This window comes from Podarcis pityusensis (genome assembly GCF_964106645.2).
Source record: "Podarcis pityusensis genome assembly, chromosome: 13".
In the NCBI taxonomy this organism is placed as follows: domain Eukaryota; kingdom Metazoa; phylum Chordata; class Lepidosauria; order Squamata; family Lacertidae; genus Podarcis; species Podarcis pityusensis.
The window spans coordinates 54549383-54571288 of NC_138038.1; the positions used below are offsets into that span (position 1 = coordinate 54549383).

Here is a 21906-nt window from a genome sequence, read left to right on the forward strand (position 1 = left end):
TAAATAATAAAAATTAAAAAGCTTAAGGGAAAAAATGAGAAAAACCTAAAATTGAACAAGGCCTTAACGGGATGCCGGCTACAAACCTCGCTTCACTGAACTATTCAGTTTCCTCAGAAGGAAATAGAAAAATCATAAATCTTAAATGACCAAAATTCAAAAAAGGGGGGGAAACTCCCAAAAATTCTGAAGTATTGTAATCCTTCACCTAGGTCGAGCTATAAAACTTTTTGATTTTTATTCTTTAGTTTATTTCTATAAGATAATATTTCTAGTCGATTCCTTCTCGTTTCAGGGATTTTCACGGCATTTCATTTTGTTTTGCGCGATTTCTCGGTTCTTTGACTGTCTTTTTTCTACTGCGTTCGCTACCTTGAGCTCCTTGCAGGGAAAAAGGGGGGATATAAACACAACGGTAATTCTGACCCCCCCATTCCATCCCAACAAAACCCGGGCGTTTGAGAGGAACCGTCAGAGGCGCTTTGTTTCCGACTCCCACATTTTAATGCAACATCAAACCAATCTGACAGCAAAACAAAATAGGGACCCCCCCGAACCCCTCCGCTTCCTGCCTGAGGCCCCCCCCCAACCCGCCGCTTTTCAGAGGGTGGAGAACCGTGGCAAGTCGTTTCCCAGGATGACCTTGCGCTCCACGCCGTCCTTGGTGATGGCCGCCAGGCGGATGACCCCCCCGCTGGAGCCGTCGCGGTCCATGGCCAGGGCGAGGGCTGGAAGAGAGGAGAGTGAATGAGATGAAAAAAATGTTGAAATATACATTTATAAAGAAACCAGAAGCATTTTTACTGGGCATTGTTGGGAGTGATATAAACAGAAAGGAATGTAAGCTCTTTTTATACGCGATAACAGCAGCAAGAGTATTACTGGCCCAAAAATGGAAGGAAGAAGAATTACCGACAATTGAAGAATGGAGGATGAAGTTAATGGACTATGCAGAATTAGATAAACTAACAGGAAGGATTCGAAACCGGCGGGACCAGAAATTCACGGAAGACTGGAGTAAATTTACAGACTATTTGAAAAGTATTTGTGAAGATCAGATGACGTTTGTAGGGTTGCAAGAAGTTTTGTGAGGAGTATTATTGGAATTATTGCAAAAATGGAGAAGGGGAAGGATGATTTGTTAAGAGATGTAAAGGCAATATAAAGTTAATAAATGCGTAAGAAGTGGTTAAAACGGTGGATCATCAGAGGTGCTGATGGAAGTCTAAAAAGACTGTATAAGCGATAAGTTTCGTGGTACATTTTATAATTTACATGTTAAAATCAATAAATTTTTTTTTTTTTTTAAAAGGAAGAGATGAGAGTGAGGCAGGACACCCCCAGGAGGACTGGGAGACACCCCCACCCCAATTTGAGGGGCCCCCGTTCTGCATCCTTACCGTTGGCCGTGAAGCTCAGACACTCCTCCTTGCTCATCCCCGGCTTGTAAGTGGCGTCGACGAAGCCGTAGATGTAGGAGCTGCCGGAGCCCCCGATGGAGAAGGGCTGGCGGACCATCATGCCCCCCATGGGGACAGAGTACACCTGGGAAAGGGGGGGGAGACACAGTTATGAGCCAGTCCAGAGGATACAGCCCCCGCCACCCATCAGGGCTCAGAGAGTCAAGCATAGGTTGCCCGTGCCGGGGATCCAGGCCTGGCCCTGTGGGTGGGTGGGTAGGTGGCCAGCCTGCTTGCTTGCTTGGGGGGCAGCCCCCCCACCTCACCTGTCCCCCTTTGCGCTTGTCCCAGCCGGCCACCAGGATCCCGGCCGTGAGGTCCTCTCGGTAGCGGTAGCACATCTCCTTGAAGAGGCTGGCGGCTGTGTGCACCAGTGGGCGCTCGTCCAGTTCAATGCTGCGCAGTATTTTTTGGGTGGGGGGGGGAGAGAAGAGAAACGGGTCACACACAGAGCAAGCAGGGCGGAGACTGGCAGCCACAGGGGGCCGTGGACATCCACGCAGGCCCCACACCACCAACTCTAGGGTGTAGAAAAGGCTTCTTCGGGACCACCTCTCCTGGTCTGCCCCACAGAGGACCTTAAGGTCCATGAATAGTTTAGAGGTCCAGGCCCCAAGGAAGTCAGACTGTCCTCCACCAGGGACAGGGCTTTCTCAGTGGTGGCTCTGACCTGGTGGAATGCTCTGTCCCAGGAGACCAGGGCCCTGCAGGATTTAACCTCCTTCCGCCTGGCCTGTAAGACAGAGCTATTCCGCCTGGCCTTTAATTTGAATTCAGCCTGATCTTTTATTCCCCTTCCTTCCTTCCCTCCCCCTCCCCTTTTTATGAAGATTACCCGCTCTGGGATCTCACAGCTAATTCTCCCCTGGTCTCCTCGCTGGCCCTGGTGATCATCTAATGTTTATTGGATGGATTTCCCCCCTAAATTGATTTTTTAATTCTGAATTTATTGTTGTTCATGTTTTATACTGTATTTTATGCTGTTTTTTTGTTGCATTAATTCAGTGTTTTAAATTTGTTATTAGCTGCCCTGAGTCCGGTCTTGTGAACCGGGAAGGGTGGGGTATAAATAAAAAAGTATTATTATTATTATTCTCCTGCAGCCTTCGTGCATAAGCACAGCCCTCCCAGTGACACCTGCGTAGCAGGGGGCTGGACTAGATGGCCCTTGGGGGCCCCTTCCCGCTCTACGGTTCTATGATTCCCCAAAGTTAAAGCATTAGATCCATGTTTCTGGATTAGTCAAGCCCTGCCCCATGTGAACTCCTGACTTGGCAGAATCTCCAGCTGGGAAGAACGTTCCCCAATAACAGCAAGAGAATATGTTAACAGGCCTCTCCTTCTTCCAGAGCCGAGTTCTGTCACCAGGTGAAAAAGAGTGTGGTTCTGTGGAGCCCCAGCAGGCCTGCAGGCTCAGTGGGTCCAGAAATGCACCCCCCACCTACCTCCCCTGCCCCCAGCACCCTCCGTACCTGTGGAAGCCCAGCTGGTACGTAACGGCGTCCGCGATGGCCTGGGTGTCGGCAGCGGAGCCCGAACGGCAGCAGAAAATGTGGTCGTGGATCTGTGTCAGCTTGTCTGTGACGCGGTTGGCGATGTACGAACTGCAAGAGGGAGGCGGGGGGGGGGCATCAGCGTTGGGAGTTCACGGTCCACAAAGGATTTCAGGGCGGCTGCGTCCGAGGGGCCCAGAAGCCGCCCATAACCTCCCAAACCGGAAGGGGAAATCACACGTTGGAAGCTGCCTTATTACAGCGTCTCGCACCCCTCCTCACAAGGGGTCTCTCTCCCAGCCCTACCCAGGGATGCTGTTGGGGACTGAACTCTGGGGGCCTCCTGCGTGAAATGAAGGGGCTCTGATGCCCCCTCCCTCATAGTCAGAGGAAGATTCTGGTCCTCATTGCTCTGGAGAAAGCGCAGAATTGAAAAGGGCTCAAGAAAGCAGCTTCACATTAACTCATACCTCAATGCCCGGCAGAAATGGCTCACCACATTGCTGATTTGTTTAAGAGCAATGAGTTGCTTTGCATTTTGCAGTGCTTATTATGTAACTAGGCTAAGGCTAAAAGGGACGCGGGTGGCGCTGTGGGTTAAACCACAGAGCCTGGGACTTGCAGATCAGAAGGTTGGCGGTTAGAATCCCCACGACGGGGTGAGCTCCTGTTGCTCGGTCCCAGCTCCTGCCAACCTAGCAGTTCGAAAGCACGTCAAAGTGCAAGTAGATAAATAGGTACCACTCCGGCGGGAAGGTAAACGGCGTTTCCGTGCGCTACTCTGGTTCGCCAGAAGCGGCTTAGTCCTGCTGGCCACATGACCTGGAAGCTGTACGCCGGCTCCCTCGGCCAGTAAAGCGAGATGAGCGCCACAACCCCAGAGTCGGCCACGACTGGACCTAATGGTCAGGGGTCTCTTTACCTTTAGGCTAAGGCTGCTTGCAGTAAAGCTTTGAAACTCTCTTTTTTTATTTAAGCAATGGCTTTCCAGGGTTTCAGGTGACATTCCCAGCCCTACCCATGAAGCTAAGGCCTTCTGCATGCAGGACAGGTGCTCGACTGCTGAGCTATGGCCCTTCACAAAATAGTGCCATCTTCTTGCTGTTGCAATTCCTCTTATTATTCTTTCCGGGATGTCATTCTGCTCCCAGCCACCTGAGAACAGAGGGGAATGCCTCCCAGGAAAAGCAATGCGGAGTTGGTTTTCTGAGAGGGTGCTGGGAGGCCCTTCACACAGACCCCCCCTTCCCCCACTCACCCCGTGGTGGTCCTGGAGTCAGCACCGATGACGACCCCACCATCAAACTCCACAGCCATGATGGTTGTCTGAGGAAGGGGAGGAAGAGGGTGAGGAACAAGCAAGGACCGTGGGGCCAAGCCCAGATCTCGAGGGCTTGCTGGAATCATAGATTTGCAGAGCTGCAAGGGCTCCAAGGGGTCATCCAGCCCAACCCCCCCGCAATGCAGGAAGGGAGGAGGAAATCCCACCAGCTGCAGCTTCTTCCATTGCTGCCGTCTGGGTTGGGAAAAGGAAGGGTGATGTCACGCATAGCTTTAAAAAATGATTGGGTGGAAAAGAGAGCTCTTGAGGTTGGAGGCCTCCATGTTTTTGAATTGTTGTGAATAACACAGTTATTGTGCTCAGATTCTGCTTGCTGGTTTCTAAGAGGCTGGGTTTTTTTTTATGTGGCAGAGTGCAAAGCTCTGATTATTATTTTCACAGTGTGATTTATTTTATTTTGCTTTACGCATCTTGCTTTGTGATGGCTTCGGGTATACACCAACCAACCAACACTATTCTCGCCCCCCCCCCCTTAATTGTGACAGCATTTAGTTGCAAATATGTTTTGCTGTTAAGCTGCTTTGGGCTGCCCTGGGCAAGGAAAAGCGGCTGACAAATTCAACAGGCAAACGATGACAGCCGCAGGGGCAGCGATGGAGCAGGGCTTCTGGGAGAGACCAGGGGTTCGACTCCTGCACCCTGCCATGAATCTCGCTTGGGGGGGGTCTCCTGGGGCCAGTCGCTGCCTCTCTCTCAGCCCAACCCACACAGCAAAGCTGTTGTGAGGATAAAATAGAAGACGGCGGTAGAGAGACCTGTGTGCATATGCTGCCTTGAGCTCTATGGAGAAAAAAAGGGCAGGATATAAAACGCAGCGAAGGGGCCTTCCTTACATACCTTTAGGGCAGGCACCCCCAAACTCGGTCCTCCAGATGCTTTGAGACTACAACTCCCATCATCCCTAGCTAACAGGCTCAGCGGTCAGGGATGATGGGAATTGTAGTCCCAAAACATCTGGAGGGCCAAGTTTGGGGGTGCCTGCTTTAGGGGGCGAAAATATTCCTCTTCCACCAGGCCTTGGGCTGACTACCATCCTATGTATTTTTAAATGTGCTTTTTGGGGGGAGCATTGTTTTGTTTTGTTCTTATTTTTATTATGTATTTTACATTCTCATCTTGTACACTCACGCAGCATACAAATTTAATAAATAACAATAGGACAGTAATAATAAATAACTGGTCCTCTGCGTGTCTACCAGGGAGCAAGCCTGCCTGTGCGGGATGGAGAGAGAGGGTTGCCACCTTTGTTCTGGCAAAATACAGTGGGGAGTGGTGCTTTTTATTCTTAATCTGGTTCTGAAGGGACTTCAAAGCAATCCATTACAAACTACTCCAGCCTCTGGGATCTGTCTCCCTCTATCACACACGCAGGCACAAGAATTTGTGAATGTCTCTGTGCTTGGCTATGCAGAGCTTAGACACGGACATTGGGGGGGTCCCTAAATGGCCATCGAGAGGGAGATTAGAAACCCGAAATGCAGGACAAAGCTGCTCCAAGGCAGCACGACGAAGCCTTTTAATAATAATAATAGTAATAATAATAATAAATTTTATTTATACCCCACCCTCCCCGGGCTCAGGGCAGTAAAATTACAGTAAAACCATAATGGGGGGGGGGGGAACAATTTAAAATACAGGTTAAAATGCAATTTAAAATGCAGCCTCATTTTAATGGTTGAATATGCAGAGCTGGCTAAGATGCCGGGAAAGATTCAGAATCGGTGTGATGAACTGTTTCAAAAAGACTGGGGCAAATTTATACTTTATATGAAAGAAAATTGTAGACAGTTGAAAATGCTTGTAGGTTTGAGTTGAAGTGTTTTGTAATGGGAAATTAAGGAGCTGATTCACATGTAAGAAGGTGATTGCTAAAAGATTGACATAAGGTAAAAAAGTGGATACAGGTATGCGAAGAAATTGGTCAAGGTGTGTGGAAGTCTGTTAGAGGGAGGGAAGGAAGTTGATGCTTTATTTAAGCAATGCTTTAAGTTATGGATTCTATTTTTCTTTGATTTTTGATACGTAATGAAATACAGAAAACTTAGTATACCTGAAGGAGTGTCTCCACCCCCATCGTTCTACCCGGACACTGAGGTCCAGCTCTGAAGGCCTTCTGGCGGTTCCCTCCCTGCGAGAAGCCAAGTTACAGGGAACCGGGCAGAGGGCCTTCTCGGTGGTGGTACTCACCCTGTTGAACGCCCCCCCACCAGATGTCAAAGAGAACAACAACTACCAGACTTTTAGAAGACATCTGAAGGCAGCCCTGTTTAGGGAAGCTTTTAATGTTTAATAGGTTATTCTATTTTAGTGTTTTGTTGGAAGCCGCCCAGAGTGGCTGGGGAAACCCAGCCAGATGGGCGGGGTATAGATAATAAATTATTATCATTATTATTATTAATAATAATAACAACAACAATACAGTGGTACCTCGGGTTAAGAACTTAATTCGTTCCGGAGGTCCGTTCTTAACCTGAAACTGTTCTTAACCTGAAGCACCACTTTAGCTAATGGGGCCTCCCGCTGCCTTGCAATTTCTGTTCTCCTCCTGAAGCAAAGTTCTTAACCTGAAGCACTATATGTGGGTCAGCGGAGTCTGTGACCTGAAGCGTATGTAACCCCAGGTACCGCTGTAATAATAAAAATTATATTAAAAAATAAAATAAAATGCAGCCTCCTTTTAAAAAGCAGCCCACAGATCAAAAGTATAAGGGGAGGGAAACATCGGGGTCAGACTGAGTCCAGACCAGAGGACTCTTTGGCATCGAAAGGGGGGGGCAGGGCAGGGGGCCACCCTGGGGGGAGGGGGACACGCGAGGCGCTGACTCCCAGGCCAGCCAGGCAGCACAGGGGGGGGGGGCAGCCTCTTCGGGGCAGGGACCTGGGCCCCCCACTCCCTCCCCCCCCCCAGGCCTGGGCCTCCCTGGCGGGGTTGTTGTGGGGCGGGGGGGGCGGGAGGGAGCCCCCCTCTGTCTGCCCCCCCAGTTCCCCCCCCTCCCGGACTCACCCCGGTGGTGACGGCCTGCTGGGTCCAGTCCGGGCAGCGCGCCTCCATCCCGACGCTCGGCCTCAGCATCGCCGGCGCCGCCATCTTGGATCTGAGCGACGGCACTGTCGCGAAACTGCCGAGCCATCCCGCGCTTTGCGGCGCGCTTTGCGGCGCGGGAGGGAGAGCCCAGCACGTAGAGCTGCGAGCGCGAGAAGAGGGGCGGCCTCTGCGGCCAGTTTCCGGGTCCCGCAGGATGGGGAGTTGTCGCGCCGCAGAGCTATAAGTGGTAGAAGGGAGGCCTGCGCCGATTTCCCGGGTTTTGTTTCTTCTCGCGTTTCGGTCTACTACGTCAGGGGTCAGCAAACTTTTTAAAAATATATATATATTTATTAATTTTTACAAAACGTTTCCAAAGAACATATTTTCTTATCTAATACAATATTTTGGACTTCCATCAACCATATCTGAAGATTTTTCAATCTTTATCACTTAATCTGCATTTCATTAATTTCACTATTACTTTTAACAGTCCTTCACTAATAATTCTCTTTATACTTTTCTCTGCAATGTTTCACATAGTCCTCCTTACAAAACTTCTTGCAATCTGTTGATTACAACTGCTTTTCAAATCGTTCACGTATTTACTCCAGTCCTCTGAGAATCTCTGGTCCCGCAGGTTTCGAATCCTTCCTGTCATCTTACCTAATTCTGCATAGTCCATTAAGTTCGTCTGGCATTCTTCTTTCGTCGGTAGTTCTTCTTGTAACTTTTTCAGCAGGGGGCCGGTCCACTGTCTCTCAGACCTTGTGGGCGGCCGGACTATATTTTGAAAAAAATAATGAACGAATTCTCATGCCCCGCAAATAACCCAGAGATGCATTTTATTATATGAGCAGTCTACTCATGTAAAAGCACACTGATTCCTGGACCATCCGTGGGCCAGATTTAGAGGGCGACTGGGCCTCGTCAGGCCCCCGGGCCTTAGGTTGCCTACCCATGTTCTGTTAGGTTTCTGTTTGTGCCACTGTGCAGTTTTTGGAGTCACAAGACTCTGTTTACATTCCAGAGATTCCAGACTGTTGGCAGTCTCACGGGAGATGGATGTGGATATTACTGGTTTCCTGTTTCTTTGTACCAGTTGCCTCTCTGCTTTCACAGAGAGAGGATGTATATTTCTTTTCTGCCTGCGTAGTTAGAAATAAAACTCTTAGCAATGTAGCTCATATTTCTCATCCTTCTGCTGCTGCTGTATACTCTGCTGAATGGGGAAGGTGCCTGGAGCCTCATCAAAGGCTTAGGTCGTTAATCACGTCGGAGGACTCAACCGGAGGAGTAGCTCAGTCGAACGCAAGTTCCAACATGTCCTACGTATTACAATTGTGTACCTCGGGGAGGATCACAGCATAAACACACACAAAGCACATAATAATAAAAACATGAGCAAAAGCGAAGCAACAGCTGTTTCCAGAAAGACATTCCAAAGGCAGAGGCTGTTGATAAGTCTATATTTTATTGCACAGCTCCTCCTCCCAAGGCAGAAATGCAGAATTTCATTTTTCCTTATCTTTGCGTCCAGCCTTGCCTGGGCACCCAAAAAGAAAAGGTGGCAGCCCCGGCAGGCCTTCCTCTGGTCTTCCTCCTCCTGTCCGGGTTGCTGCTCCTCTGCTGCTGCCTCTTGGGCTGGGACCCCTCCGCAGCTTCATCCGAACTCCGGCAGCGGGGAGGCTGGCCTGCACCGCAGGGGTCTTGTGAACCCCAATGTTGATGGGCATTGCCACTCCAATAAGTATGCGTGCACCGTGCTCTGTGGTCGATTATGTGGGGCGGTGCTTAACTAGGTCTCCCAACATTTTATTCAAGTTGGTCCCCCCGGAGGTACACAACACAGCAGGACTGTTGTTCGCTGTCCTCTCAACTTGCCTCCCGACACGCATTTCATTAAGAGCGCACTGTTACGGAAATTACGGGGGCGGGCGCATCTTTAAAGTTGTTAAATGTTACAAATATTATGCCTGAATGTATCCTTTCAACTTGACAGCTCAGGGAAGTTAGCTAGCTTTAAAAATCATATAAAATCAACTCCTTTGCCAGTTTCCTCCATTCCAAAGCTATTTCCCCCTTGAAAAAGGACTCCAGGAAGTTCCCAGAGGTGACAATTGCTGAGCTGATTGTTGGCCAAGGAAAGCCTAATCCCATCACCAGACTTGCCAAGGGGTCCAGACATGCAGAGGAAGTTCCATTGCTCTTTGGGTGGTGGGACTTCAGAGGTGTTTGTCTATGCTAACCATATACCTGGGTCTTGCCCTGACATGTCTGCTTATGCTAATCTTGTACCCAGGACTTGTCTGGACATCTCTGCCAAGGTTGAACTAGTGTAACCCCTGTCTACCCCTCCCCTCTTGTGACATGTCAGTGATGTAAAGATGATGTCAAATTTATTATTATTTTTAAAAATCCTTCCAGTAGCACCTTAGAGACTATGATAGGAATTTTGAGGTCTTAGATATATGTTAAATGTTCATAAGTGTACCCACCAAGCACGTACATAGATCAGCAGAGGACCTGAAACCATTTTGATTCCCAAACTGACCTAAATTATTTCTCTGCAAGGTCAAAGTGGAAAACCTCCCCATTGTCTCTTTCCTCACAAATCCTGTCTTAAGAGCACATTTAAGATATGAATAGGGTGTGAGCCTGACCTGGCTTGGGAACTAAGTATTTATCATTACAACAGACTGGCCAGGCTCCCCAGGGTATCCAATCCAGTGACCATTAACAGGTAATCTGCCAGACAGGAGGTAAACAACGCATTCAGATTTCTGTTGTAGACCGCCCTTTCTGTGATGTAGGCATGATGTATCTGGGGGTGGTCTTGGACTCCAGGGCAGGGAATTTAAAATGTCTATATAAGGGCGGGCACACCTTGGTTCGGGGTCCTCCTCCTTTCCTGCGTGTGAAGGGGGCACCCTGTTGCAACAGTTCGATAAAGATCAGGCTTACTTGTTGCGTTTGCAAAGTGAAGGAAGGACTGGACCCTGATTAAAAACAAGACACGAGGCTTTGATCTGCAAGGCTCTCGGAGGGAGTGCGTCCCCCACACCCCTCACCAGGCCATTTTATTAGCAAAAGAATCTTTTACACAGTGCTCGTAAGAACCAATCATATTTCCTCTGAGCATTTCATCAAACCCCACGTGGGGAAAAAGTAACACTACAACATTAATTAGCATGCATATATTTTGGGGTAAATATGTTGAGAACTACAAAGGGGTAGTAAATAACTTGAGAACTACAAAGGGGTGGTAAATAATTTGAGAACTACAAAGGGGTGCATCTGGCAACCCCACAGCTGAGAAATAAACATGATAAGAAGGATGGCCAGAAAGACCAGATCACTACCACCTTCAAGTGAGATCTGTTTCCTGGCTCCAAGATTAACATTTTAAGATTATATATAAGAAACTACATCAAAGAACTTGCCCACTATCTTTTATGGCCCAGGATGCCTGCCTGACGAAGCAACTGCTGTGTACTGCTGTGTACGTGACGTGAGGAGAGAGAAATGGGCAGTAGAGTCAAAAGGGCATGAATGTAGAATCTTATGGGATTTAATCAGAAATTATCGTCAATATATCAAACCCAGTCAACACAATGTCTTCATCGTGGACACGATGGCTTGATGTATATTTTATAATTCCTCATGGTAATCCCATCTGATCCCTACACTTACGAGCCGCTTTGCTTCTCAATATTCTCTGGTTGGCCTTTCTTCTTTTCTCCTCCCGATGGAGAACCTGCAAAGGACTCTCGAAGGGCTCTTGTGTCCCCCATAAGGGAAGAAGGGCAGATTTTCGTTTATTACACTGCTTAGCTCTGCAAATGTGCCAGCAGTTTTATTGCTCTATTGGGGGTGGAGGTGCAGGACCATTAAGCCTTTGATTTTAAACCCTGCTTTAAAATGGAGGGGTGGGATTCATTCCTGCACCCCGTCCCTTGCCCTTTTTGCCAGTGGCTGCAGACCCTCCAACATCCTGGGGACCAAAATCCCCTGAGTTTTTGTGGGGGGGGGGGAAGATGCTCGTTTTTCTGGCGCTCTGAAGCAACCCACCAAACTCCCGCCAGAATACTAGCCTGAAAAAGGACCGTGTTTCGGTCCAGCGTTCTGGCATAAGCCAGAGTGCCAGACCAAGAACGCTGGACGTTCTGGCATCGCTTCGGAAGCCGGGTTTGGCTTCTGTAATTCCAGAATGTCCCACTTAAAACGGGGCAGTTGAGTGGAGGTCAGAATCTCCTTTCTTGCAATTTGAAGCCATGTCAGTCCTGCCCTCCAGAGCAGGGGAAAACAAGCCTGTTCCTGTAGTGATCAGGTGGGATTACTTAGAAGAATTATGAAAATATGGAGCAAGCCATTTGTGTCAGCAGTGAAAGCATTGTGTTGGCTGGGTTTGATTCATGGACCATAATTTCTGATCAAATCCCACAATCCTCTGCACCTCTGCCATTTGCTATTTGTCTGCCTGACAGGCACGTATCAGCATTCTAAACACAGGCCAGTTGTCCACCAGGCATCCTGGACCATAAGGATAGTAGGTAGCTTCTTTGATGTACCTTTCCTTGGTTTTGTTAATCTTAGGGCCAGGAAATAGGTATCTTTATCACCTCCTATGTGAAACTATCTTTCCTTGCCATCCTTCCTCTCATGTTTACTACTTGTTTATGACCTCCAGGGTTGCTGAATTCATTCCTCCTTTTAGTCCTGTTTTATTTACCCCAGAATGTATGCATGCTCAAATTAGCTCTTTGTAGTTTTAACTTTAACTTTGTCCCCACGTGGGGTTTTTTTTAAATGCTGTCACAAGAAACCCCCCCCCCAATCATTCAGTTTGTACCAACTCCACACACACACACTCACACACTACATACGCTACACTTCTGTTATAAATTCATAGAAAATCAACCATACATCGGATTTGCACTGTTCCACTGTTATTTTACTCCATGAAGGAAGGACTACAAAATGGGGAAGGTTTGTTACAGGGCTGCCATAATCCCTTGAGCATACCAGCACATCCACAGGAGCCCTGCCCAGTTGCTATGCCAACCCTGATGGTCCTAGACAGAAGACCATCAAGATCACAAAGAACTTGAATATGGGATTCAGCCCGGACTGGAACAAAGGACAATGATCAGCTCTTCCCTCTGGGGGCAGGAAACTGCAAACTCCCCTCTGTCACCTGGAAAGTACTCATGGGGAGGGGGAAAGGAGGAACCAGCCAGGTGACAGGACACTCAGGTTACCACCACAACTCCTCCCTCAACCCCTCCTTTCGGTGATGTATGCATGATGTTTCTGGGGGTGGGCTTGATCTACAGGATGGGAATTTCAAAAGTCTTTATAAGACCTTGCACACCATTTTTTTCTGGGTCCCTCCTCTCTCCTGCAAGTGAGGGGAGCACCCTGTTGCAACAGTTCAATAAAGGCCAAGCCTACAGGCTGCTGTTTTGCTTCAAGTTATCCTGGTTGGTGTCTTTGTTTTTGTCCAAGGGAGCCCTCGGATTTTTCAGGTAACAAGTCCAACCCCGCTCCCCTCCCCAAACCAGGTGCACATGAACATAAGTTCAACCCCCTACACAAACACAGGTACATTCACAACATTCTGCCAAAATAAGGCGAGAAACCTCCATTTCCCTTGTAACCTGAAAACTGACCAATCAGGCGCCACTTCGTTTGACAGCCACCCAATCAGAAACAGCGCTGGCAGCCCCTTAAACTTCAAATCCCCTTAATGGACAATGGCCTTTATAAGAAGAGCTGCGTAAATAGCAGGCGAGCTCTGCAGCGCTCAGAAAAACCCTCTGCAAAGAGCAGGTCAACATCTCACCCATCAAACAGCAGGGCTTAAAACTGAACCATAAAATCATAGAACTGTAGAGCTGGAAGGGACCACGAGGGTCGTCTAGTCCAACCCGGTGCAACACGGGAATCTTTTGCTTTACAGAAAAGCTCAAGATACAGGTTGATCTGCCCACACTGAGTTGTTATCTCTGAGAAACGTAGAAAATAACAGGATATATTTACACGAATTCTTCAAACTTAGGCGACCCTTTAAAAATTAGCTGATGAAGGTGAATACGTCGAAACACGGCCCTGTCCTGGTCTCTGATCCATAATTGACTTCTGACTTCTGCTCAGTGATTGAAACTAAGATCTTCACGTCGAATCTGACTATGCACTCACGTGAACTTTTCTCTACTCATAAATTCTTATCTCTAATACTGTAACAAATTATTGTGTTATACATATCCTTATGAGTTTGAGTTTGTAATCTTTGTTTCAGTTCGTAATCTCTATTTGTGTTTGTAATCCTTGTCAGAATACTTACTTTTGAATGGATTAGTTTTTGTTACTATTGACTGTTGACTTGTGAGTAGGGACCACTCCCACTACTGAAACTTATACTGGCCAGAGTTCTTGGTGTGCTTTTTTCTTGGTATATTTAATAACAAGAACTCCAACTTATTTAACGTCGTTCTCTACCGACTGAGCCTTCCCAGGTTTGTGGAAATCATCAGTTAAGTCAAGAAAACCCTGTTGTATGAATGGAAAGCAATGGAAAAACACTGTAAATATCCAAACAAACTGTTTTATTTTGTACAGGAGGGTAAAGCAAGAAATACAAAAGCATAACTAAAGTGTTTCTGAGCCGCAGTGATGGGCAGAGAAGGGGTGGCCATAATCCCAGAAGCAGAAGGGCACCAACTCAGACCTTTTCCTCTCAGCTGTCAATGGGCCACCAGACCTGATAAAGGACAGACAGAAAAATAATACTGTACGCCAGCATGGTGTAGTGGTTAAGAGCGGTAGTCTCGTAATCTGGGGAACCGGGTTCGCGTCTCCGCTCCCCCACATGCAGCTGCTGGGTGACCTTGGGCCAGTCACCCTTCTCTGAAGTCTCTCAGCCCCACTCACCTCACAGAGTGTTTGTTGTGGGGGAGGAAGGGAAAGGAGAATGTGAGCCACTTTGAGACTCCTTAAAGGGAGTGAAAGGCGGGATATCAAATCCAAACTCTTCTTCTTCTTCTTCTCACAATATTGGCGCAAGAGACTGGATGAGCAGAACTGAGCTGACGTAACTGTAATGCCAAAAGGAACGTAAAATATTTGCTCCGAGAGGAAAAGGCAGACAATACACTGACACCTTGACTGACAGGTGACAGGTCATGGACTCAAAGGACTGTCTCTCACTCCACCTGTTTTATGGCAGGGCATGAGATTTGAATGAAGCTTCTCTGAAATGAATTGTGGAGGGGAAATGTAACTTCTAAAAGGAGTTACATGCCTTTGTTTGGGGCTTATTCTTTCCTGGCTTAGAGGTTGAAAGCTTATCGCAACAATAAAGTGTTCAGTTTCTGTTAATTGATTCTTATGGGAAACTTACAGATTCTGGCTTCACACAATTAACTCAAGGCAGTGTCAATTTACTCTTGGCAGAAAGCCAAGGTCTGCTTGACCTAGAAACTACTTACTCTGATTGGTTAACGACCAGCACTCAACTCTGTTATCTAGGAATGCTAGCACAGTGTGATGTGAGGTGTGTTAGGAGGAGAAGTGCTGTGTATGGTAGAGAGAGAGAGAGAAAGGATTTATTTTGCTTTGATTTGTATGCAGAAACTCTGCTGGTTTTATTTTCTCCTTTTAATAAATCCTGTAAATAGTTATGCTGAGTCTAGCTGACTAGTCATTACCGCCGCAACTAGCTTCCTCGCTGTGCAGGAAAACTCTGCTACGTTTGGGCTAAAGCCAATAGGGCTATGCCTGACACTTCAAAGTTCCATGAGGTTATGGGCCCAGTGCAGCCAGCCTGAGTTGCGGTGGTGTCAGCATCAACGGCGTTGGTTCCAGTAGTTCCAGAGGTTGTTGTTCCTGGCTGGTTCCTGACTGTTGTGAGCTGGTGACGCAGTGGACACAAGGACAACAGCTGCAGCGTGTGACTGCTGGGTGCTGTGGTTCCTGTTTTCTCTCTCGGTGGTCGTGAGTAGCTGGTTCCGGGTTCCAGGGACATCGCTCTCAAGATGGCCTCACAACCAGTTCAGATGGTTTTTGAGCGTCTGAATGACTCCAATTACTTGCTGTGGTCGGAACGCATGCAGGCAGTGCTGCAGAGGGATCGTCTCTGGCAAGTGGTGAGTAAGTTTCCTGCGAAGCCTGATGATGAAGACCTCGATAAAGACCAAAGAGCAAGGGCCACAATTGTCTTGGGGCTGGAAGATTCCCAGTTGCCGTATGTGAGGGGAATCAAGACAGCTAGAGGTGTGTGGCAAGCACTTAAAGAACTCCATGTGCGTGAGACAGCGGTTTCCAAGCTGTTCATTTGCAAGGCATTGTACAAGGCAATGTTACAGCCTGGGGTTACAATGCAGGAACACCTACACAGTTTACAGTTAAAGTTTGCTGCGCTACAGGAAAGAGACTGTGCGTTAGACCAGCAGGAGAAGGTGGCTATTATTTTGAGTTCTCTCCCGGAAAGCTGGGATAATTTAGTTTTGTCTCTAGAAGGCATACAGGAGCGTGATTTATCCGTCAGTTACGTTACTGGGCGTTTGATTGAAGAATGGCAGAAGAGGCAAGAAAGGTCGTTGGCTGCAGAGACTTCTACTGGCGGGCGGTTTGGAAGGAGTTCTCATGCCGTGCCAGAGGTGAAGCAAAAGCAGCGTACTGGTGAGGAGTCAGCGTTTGCTGTTAGGCGTTGTTTCCGATGTGGGTCTTCAGCGCATCTAAAACGACAATGTCCGGAGTTGGTCAAGTCTCAGTTGCCGGTGCAGGAGCAGAGACGAGATCAGCAGCAGCAGCAGCAGCAGCGTAAAAAGAAATTCTTCAAACGAAAACAGTCGGCTCAGCTGGTGACTGGCGAGGTCAAGATTGCTGATGAGAAACAAGCGGTCTGGGTGGTCGATTCGGGAGCATCTCGCCACATCGTGAACTCAGATGACTTGTTTGTTTCCAAGAACTCAGCACAGCGCAGCCAGGTGGCTCTAGCAGACGGAAGTACTTCCGAAGTGATTTCGGGGGGTGCAGTTTTTGTTCCTTGTCTTCGTGAATGCCTGCAAAATGTACTTTGTGTGCCGTCATTAAGGAGCAATCTGATGTCTGTAGATTGTTTGCTAAAAGCTGGGTTTAAAGTGTATTTTGAAGGAGACAGTTGCATGATTAAGAAGGCTGGTGAGATTTTAGGCACTGCTAAGTCAGAGGGAGGCTTGTTTTGGCTTAAAGCAGGATCTCAAGTTGCAGCAGTAGTCAGTAAATCTCAGCCTGCAGTGAATAACAAAGCTATACATGACAACTGTGTGCACTTATTGCATAGGAAAATGGGGCATGCTTGCTGGAAAAGTGTACTAAAAATGTCTGAATTGGCTGATGGGGGTAATTTAAAGAGTTGTAACAAGTACCTTGATTGTAATGTTTGAAAAAAGGTTAAAACCCACAGAGTCTCTTACCCCAGAAGTGACAGAGTTAGTGAGTCACCGCTACAGCTGGTTCACATGGACGTAATTGGTCCATTTGCTGTAAGCAGGGGTGGAGCGCGCTTTTCACTAACAATTGTGGATGACGCCACGCGTTACTCTTGGGTTTTTCCCATGAAGAATAAGGGTGACGTGTTCACTAAGTTTAAAGGCTGGGTGGCATCTGTGGAAAGATTTCTGTCCATTAAACTCAGAAGGATTCAGACGGACAGAGGTGGCGAATTTATGTCAAATGCCTTTAGAGATTGGTTACAAAAGCGTGGCATTGGGCATAGGAAAACGAACGTTTTTTCCCCAGAGGAGAATGGCGTTGCAGAGCGAAAAAACAGATCTTTACAAGATATGATGTTTGCCATGCTTGATGATGCTGATTTGCCCATGTCTTATTGGGGGGAGAGCATGCTCACCGCGTGTTATCTCCAAAATAGGCTCTTTCATCAAACAATAGGTACAACTCCGTACTTTAAATTGTTTCAGAAAAAACCTAAAATTGACCATTTGCATGTGTTTGGATCAAAAGCCTGGGTATTAATTCCGAAACAAATGAGAAAGAAGGGAGATCCTAAGACCAAACAGTTAGTGTTTGTGGGTTACCAGGAGCTGGGAAAAGGTTTCCGCTTTGCTGAAGGGACAAATGGCATTGTGATCTCCAGGAATGCCAGTTTTTGTGAACATAGTGGCTGGGAGAGACTACATGCCAATACTGAGGTTTGGTTTGAACCTTCCCAGGAGCTTCATGACTCTGAAGGTAGACACAGAGAATCAGAGTCTGAGGGGGAGGAAAGTTCAGATAAGAGCTCTCAAGAAAGTGGAATTAGCCAGAGACCAGTTGCTAAGCAACAAAAGAGAGGTCGTAGTTCTGAGGAGGAAAGTGGGTCAGAAGAAAAATTTTCTCCCAGAAGATCTAAAAGACAAAACAAAGGAGTGCCTCCGGTGCGTTTTTCTCCAGATACTGCAAATGTGTTTAGTGTAATTGCAGAGCCCAAGAGTTTTCAGGAGGTGTTAAAGTTACCAAAAGAGGAGGCAGAGCTCTGGAAACAGGCAATGGAGGAAGAGATGTCCTCTCTGAATGAGCACAAGGTTTTTACACCAGTAGCAGCGCCTGAGGGGGCAAAGATTGTAGGCTGCAGGTGGGTGTACAAACTTAAACCTCTGGTGACAGGAGAGTACAAATACAAAGCTCGTTTAGTGGCTCAAGGATATTCTCAGAGGCCTGGAAAAGATTATGACGAAATTTTTTCCCCTACTGCTAAGGGGGACAGTGTAAGGCTGATTTTAACGCTTGGAGCAAAGAGAAAACTCCTGTTAAACCATTTTGATACCCAGACTGCATATTTACATGCATCAATATCAGAAGACCTGTATCTAGCCGAACCGCCTGGTTATGAGACAGGTTCCAATAGAGTGTTAAAATTAAACAAAGCTCTATATGGTCTCAAACAGGCTGCAAGATCTTGGAACAAGTGTTTCCATGAGGCCTTAGTGTCATTTGGTTTCAAGCAGAGTACAGCTGACAATTGTGTTTATGTACGTGGTACAGGCAGTGATCAAGAGTTTTGTCTGATTTATGTAGATGATGTATTGTATGCCTGCAAAACAGATAAACAAACTAAAAGGTTTGCCAAGCAATTGTCCAGTAAGTTCAAAGTGAAGGACTTAGGCCCGGTTAGGACATATCTAGGGTTGGAAGTGTGCTGGGCCCAAGATGGCAGCTGCCTAATTAGCCAGCAGAACAAAGTTAAACAACTACTGACTACATACAGGATGCAGGATTGCAAAGGGGCAGCGGTGCCTATGGATCCAGGTTTCATAAAAACACTTCATATAGATGAGGGTCCTGAGTTTGAACATCCTGATGTATATCACTCTGTAATTGGAAGTTTATTGTATCTAGCACAGTGGTCCAGACCTGATATTAGCTACGCAGTAGGCATATTAAGTAGATTAGTCTCAAAACCCACACTAAATGCCTGGAAAGGGGTAAAACAAGTTCTGAGATACCTCAAACAGACAATTGGCTATATGTTACAATTAAATTCTTCAGAGGACGAAATGTTGAGTTGCTACTGTGATAGTGACTGGGGAAATTTGCCAGATAGAAAATCTGTCACAGGACTAGTCATAATGGTTGGTGGAGCTTTAATCAGCTGGCGGTCACGCAAGCAAGACGTTGTAAGTGTGTCATCAACGGAATCGGAGTACGCCGCATTGAGTGAATTGTGCAACGAGGTGATTTATTTCAAGCATTTGTTAGCAGATTTAAATGTAAATTGTGGAGAACCAGTACGAGTTTACATTGATAATCAAGCTTGTATAACCTTAAGTAAAACAGAGGGTTTCAAATCACGTTCCAAACATATCTCTGTAAAATACCAAAATGTACGTTGCTGTGTACAAGACAATATAATCACATGTACTTATGTATCAAGTGAAGAAAATGTAGCAGATGTGTTAACTAAACCATTGGCAAAGGTAAAGAACAAGCGAATGTGCAAAGGTTTAGGTTTGCTGGAAAAATAATCTCCTACATAGGTGTATTTAATGTTAATTGTTCAGCAGAATCTGTGAGGGGGTGTTCAGTTTCTGTTAATTGATTCTTATGGGAAACTTACAGATTCTGGCTTCACACAATTAACTCAAGGCAGTGTCAATTTACTCTTGGCAGAAAGCCAAGGTCTGCTTGACCTAGAAACTACTTACTCTGATTGGTTAACGACCAGCACTCAACTCTGTTATCTAGGAATGCTAGCACAGTGTGATGTGAGGTGTGTTAGGAGGAGAAGTGCTGTGTATGGTAGAGAGAGAGAGAGAAAGGATTTATTTTGCTTTGATTTGTATGCAGAAACTCTGCTGGTTTTATTTTCTCCTTTTAATAAATCCTGTAAATAGTTATGCTGAGTCTAGCTGACTAGTCATTACCGCCGCAACTAGCTTCCTCGCTGTGCAGGAAAACTCTGCTACGTTTGGGCTAAAGCCAATAGGGCTATGCCTGACACTTCAAAGTTCCATGATAAAGACAAGGCTTAATAGCTGCTTCTTGCTTTCCTATACCTGGCTGTGGTTTCTTGATTTATCCTGACTGGTGAAAGGACCTCGCGGGGCGCACTGCAACTAGGGATACCCAGATTTCAAGTCACCTTGGCAACCACGAAAGGACGATGGGGCTGAATAGCCGCTTTTTGCTGGCATTTACTTCTCTGACTTGCGTGAGGACCTCTGGGGATAACAGTACCCAGATTTCCACTCAAAACCAGGGTGCAAACTGGGAGTTGCCTTGGGGCATACACAGAGTGCACACGATGGGTGGGCAAAGGGGAATGCTGAACCGCGGGCCCTCTCTCCCACCCCCCTTTGGCCTGAGACTCCTGGCACCCCCTGCCCTGCCTCCACCCGACCCGGTCATGTCCCGAGTTGCTCCTGCAGTCAGAGAAGAGTCCTCTAGCCCCTTGGGAAAACTGATCCCCAAGCCCAGCTTAAAGGTAAAGGGACCCCTGACCATTAGGCCCAGTCACGGACGACTCTGGGGTTGCGGCGCTCATCTCGCTTTACTGGCCGAGGGAGCCGGCGTACAGCTTCCGGGTCATGTGGCCAGCAGGACTAAGCCGCTTCTGGCGAACCAGAGCAGCGCATGGAAACGCCGTTTACCTTCCCGCCAGAGTGGTACCTTTATCTACTTGCACTTTGATGTGCTTTCGAACTGCTAGGTTGGCAGTAAGCCCAGCTTACCCTCCCTCTTTTTCCTGGCCAAAGAGCAGGGCCCCTGTTAAGGAAAAATCTGGGTGCGAGGCTGCTCAGTCCCCCAGCTGGTCGGGCAGAGCCCGCGGGTCCCTGGGAAATAAAGGAAGGAGTCCAGCCAACCAGAGCAAATAGCTGTAGACCAAAGTTTATTGCGCAGTAGGTTCAAAGAGCAAATTTTGAAGCCCGAGGATGGGGTGACAAAGACGTTTAAAACTTTCCCACCACATCCCAGAATACAGTTCGTACAGCATCATTGCTACATCACTGACATGTCACAAAAGGGGAGGGGTTAACCTTGGCAAACGTGCCCAGACAAGTCCTTGGTACCAGATTAGCATAAGCAGACATTGCAAGGCAAGACTCAGGTATAAGATTAGCATAGACAAAAGTACAATAGAAGTTCCTTTGCATGTCTGGAGGCTGAGGCGAGTCAGGTGATGAGATTTGGCTTCCCTTGGCTAACAATGAGCCCAGCAATTGTCACCTCTGAGAACTTCCTGGAGTCCTTTTGCAAGGGGAAAATAGCTTTGGAATGGAGGAAACTGGGAAAGGAGATGATTTTATATTATTTTAAAGCTAGGTAACTTCCCTGAGCTGTCAAGTTGAAAAGATACATTCAGGCATAATATTTGTAATATTTAACAACTTTAAAGATGTGCCCCCCCCGTAATTTCCGTAACAGCCCCCATTTTCTGAGTAAGAGCTAGGCCTGCATGTCCAAATGATCTTTTCTCTTGCAGACAGGCAAGCTCCTAGCTGCTCACCCGGAGGGCATGTGGGCAGCCCCCTCAAGCCAGCGCCATGGATCCAGGGCCTGTCAGGAGCTCGGCCTACACCCGAGTAGGACCCTGGCAGAGAAACATGCCCGACTGGTATGTTCTCTCCCTCCTGATCGATCGTTTGGGAGCTTCAAAAGCTTTCTTCAGCCCGGACCGATGCCAACCGACAAGGGCACACTTAGGGATCTGCAGAGTATGTACATCATGCGTAACAGAACTCAGCATTTTGGCTAATCTACTTTATTTACATATAAACACACACGGAGCACTGCAACATGGCTCCCTCTCTCTCCAGCATCAGACAGCAAAGAGAAAAAGAACAAAGGACAATAGTCCCACTTCACAGAACACAAACATCCTGTCTCCGTCACTTCCCACTCTGTGGAGTCAAAACATATGTGAAAGACAACAATCCCATGACCGCAGTCATGGAGCAGGTATTCTAACAGGGCCACGGCCTGCTTCTCTGGCTGCCGGGCCCTGCAGACCTTGCCTTCATAATGCACGTGTGAATGAGACAACCAGCCTTGGGCTCCGCAGGCGAGCACAAAAAGGGGGTTCGGGCACCAAGGACCCAAGATCAGACA

At 47.4% G+C, this 21906-nt stretch overlaps 1 protein-coding gene across 1 annotated transcript; it reads right to left on the reverse strand.

Annotated features, from left to right (window-relative positions):
- Positions 1-481: 481 nt before the first annotated feature.
- PSMB6 (proteasome 20S subunit beta 6) lies at positions 482-7456 on the reverse strand. Its single transcript, XM_080980016.1, has 6 exons — positions 7300-7456; positions 4212-4279; positions 2933-3064; positions 1727-1856; positions 1401-1545; positions 482-728 (listed from the first exon to the last, which is right to left on the reverse strand). Exons 1-6 carry the CDS (start codon positions 7381-7383, stop codon positions 601-603), a joined length of 687 nt encoding a protein of 228 aa, XP_080836142.1. The 5' UTR covers positions 7384-7456; the 3' UTR covers positions 482-600.
- Positions 7457-21906: the final 14450 nt, after the last annotated feature.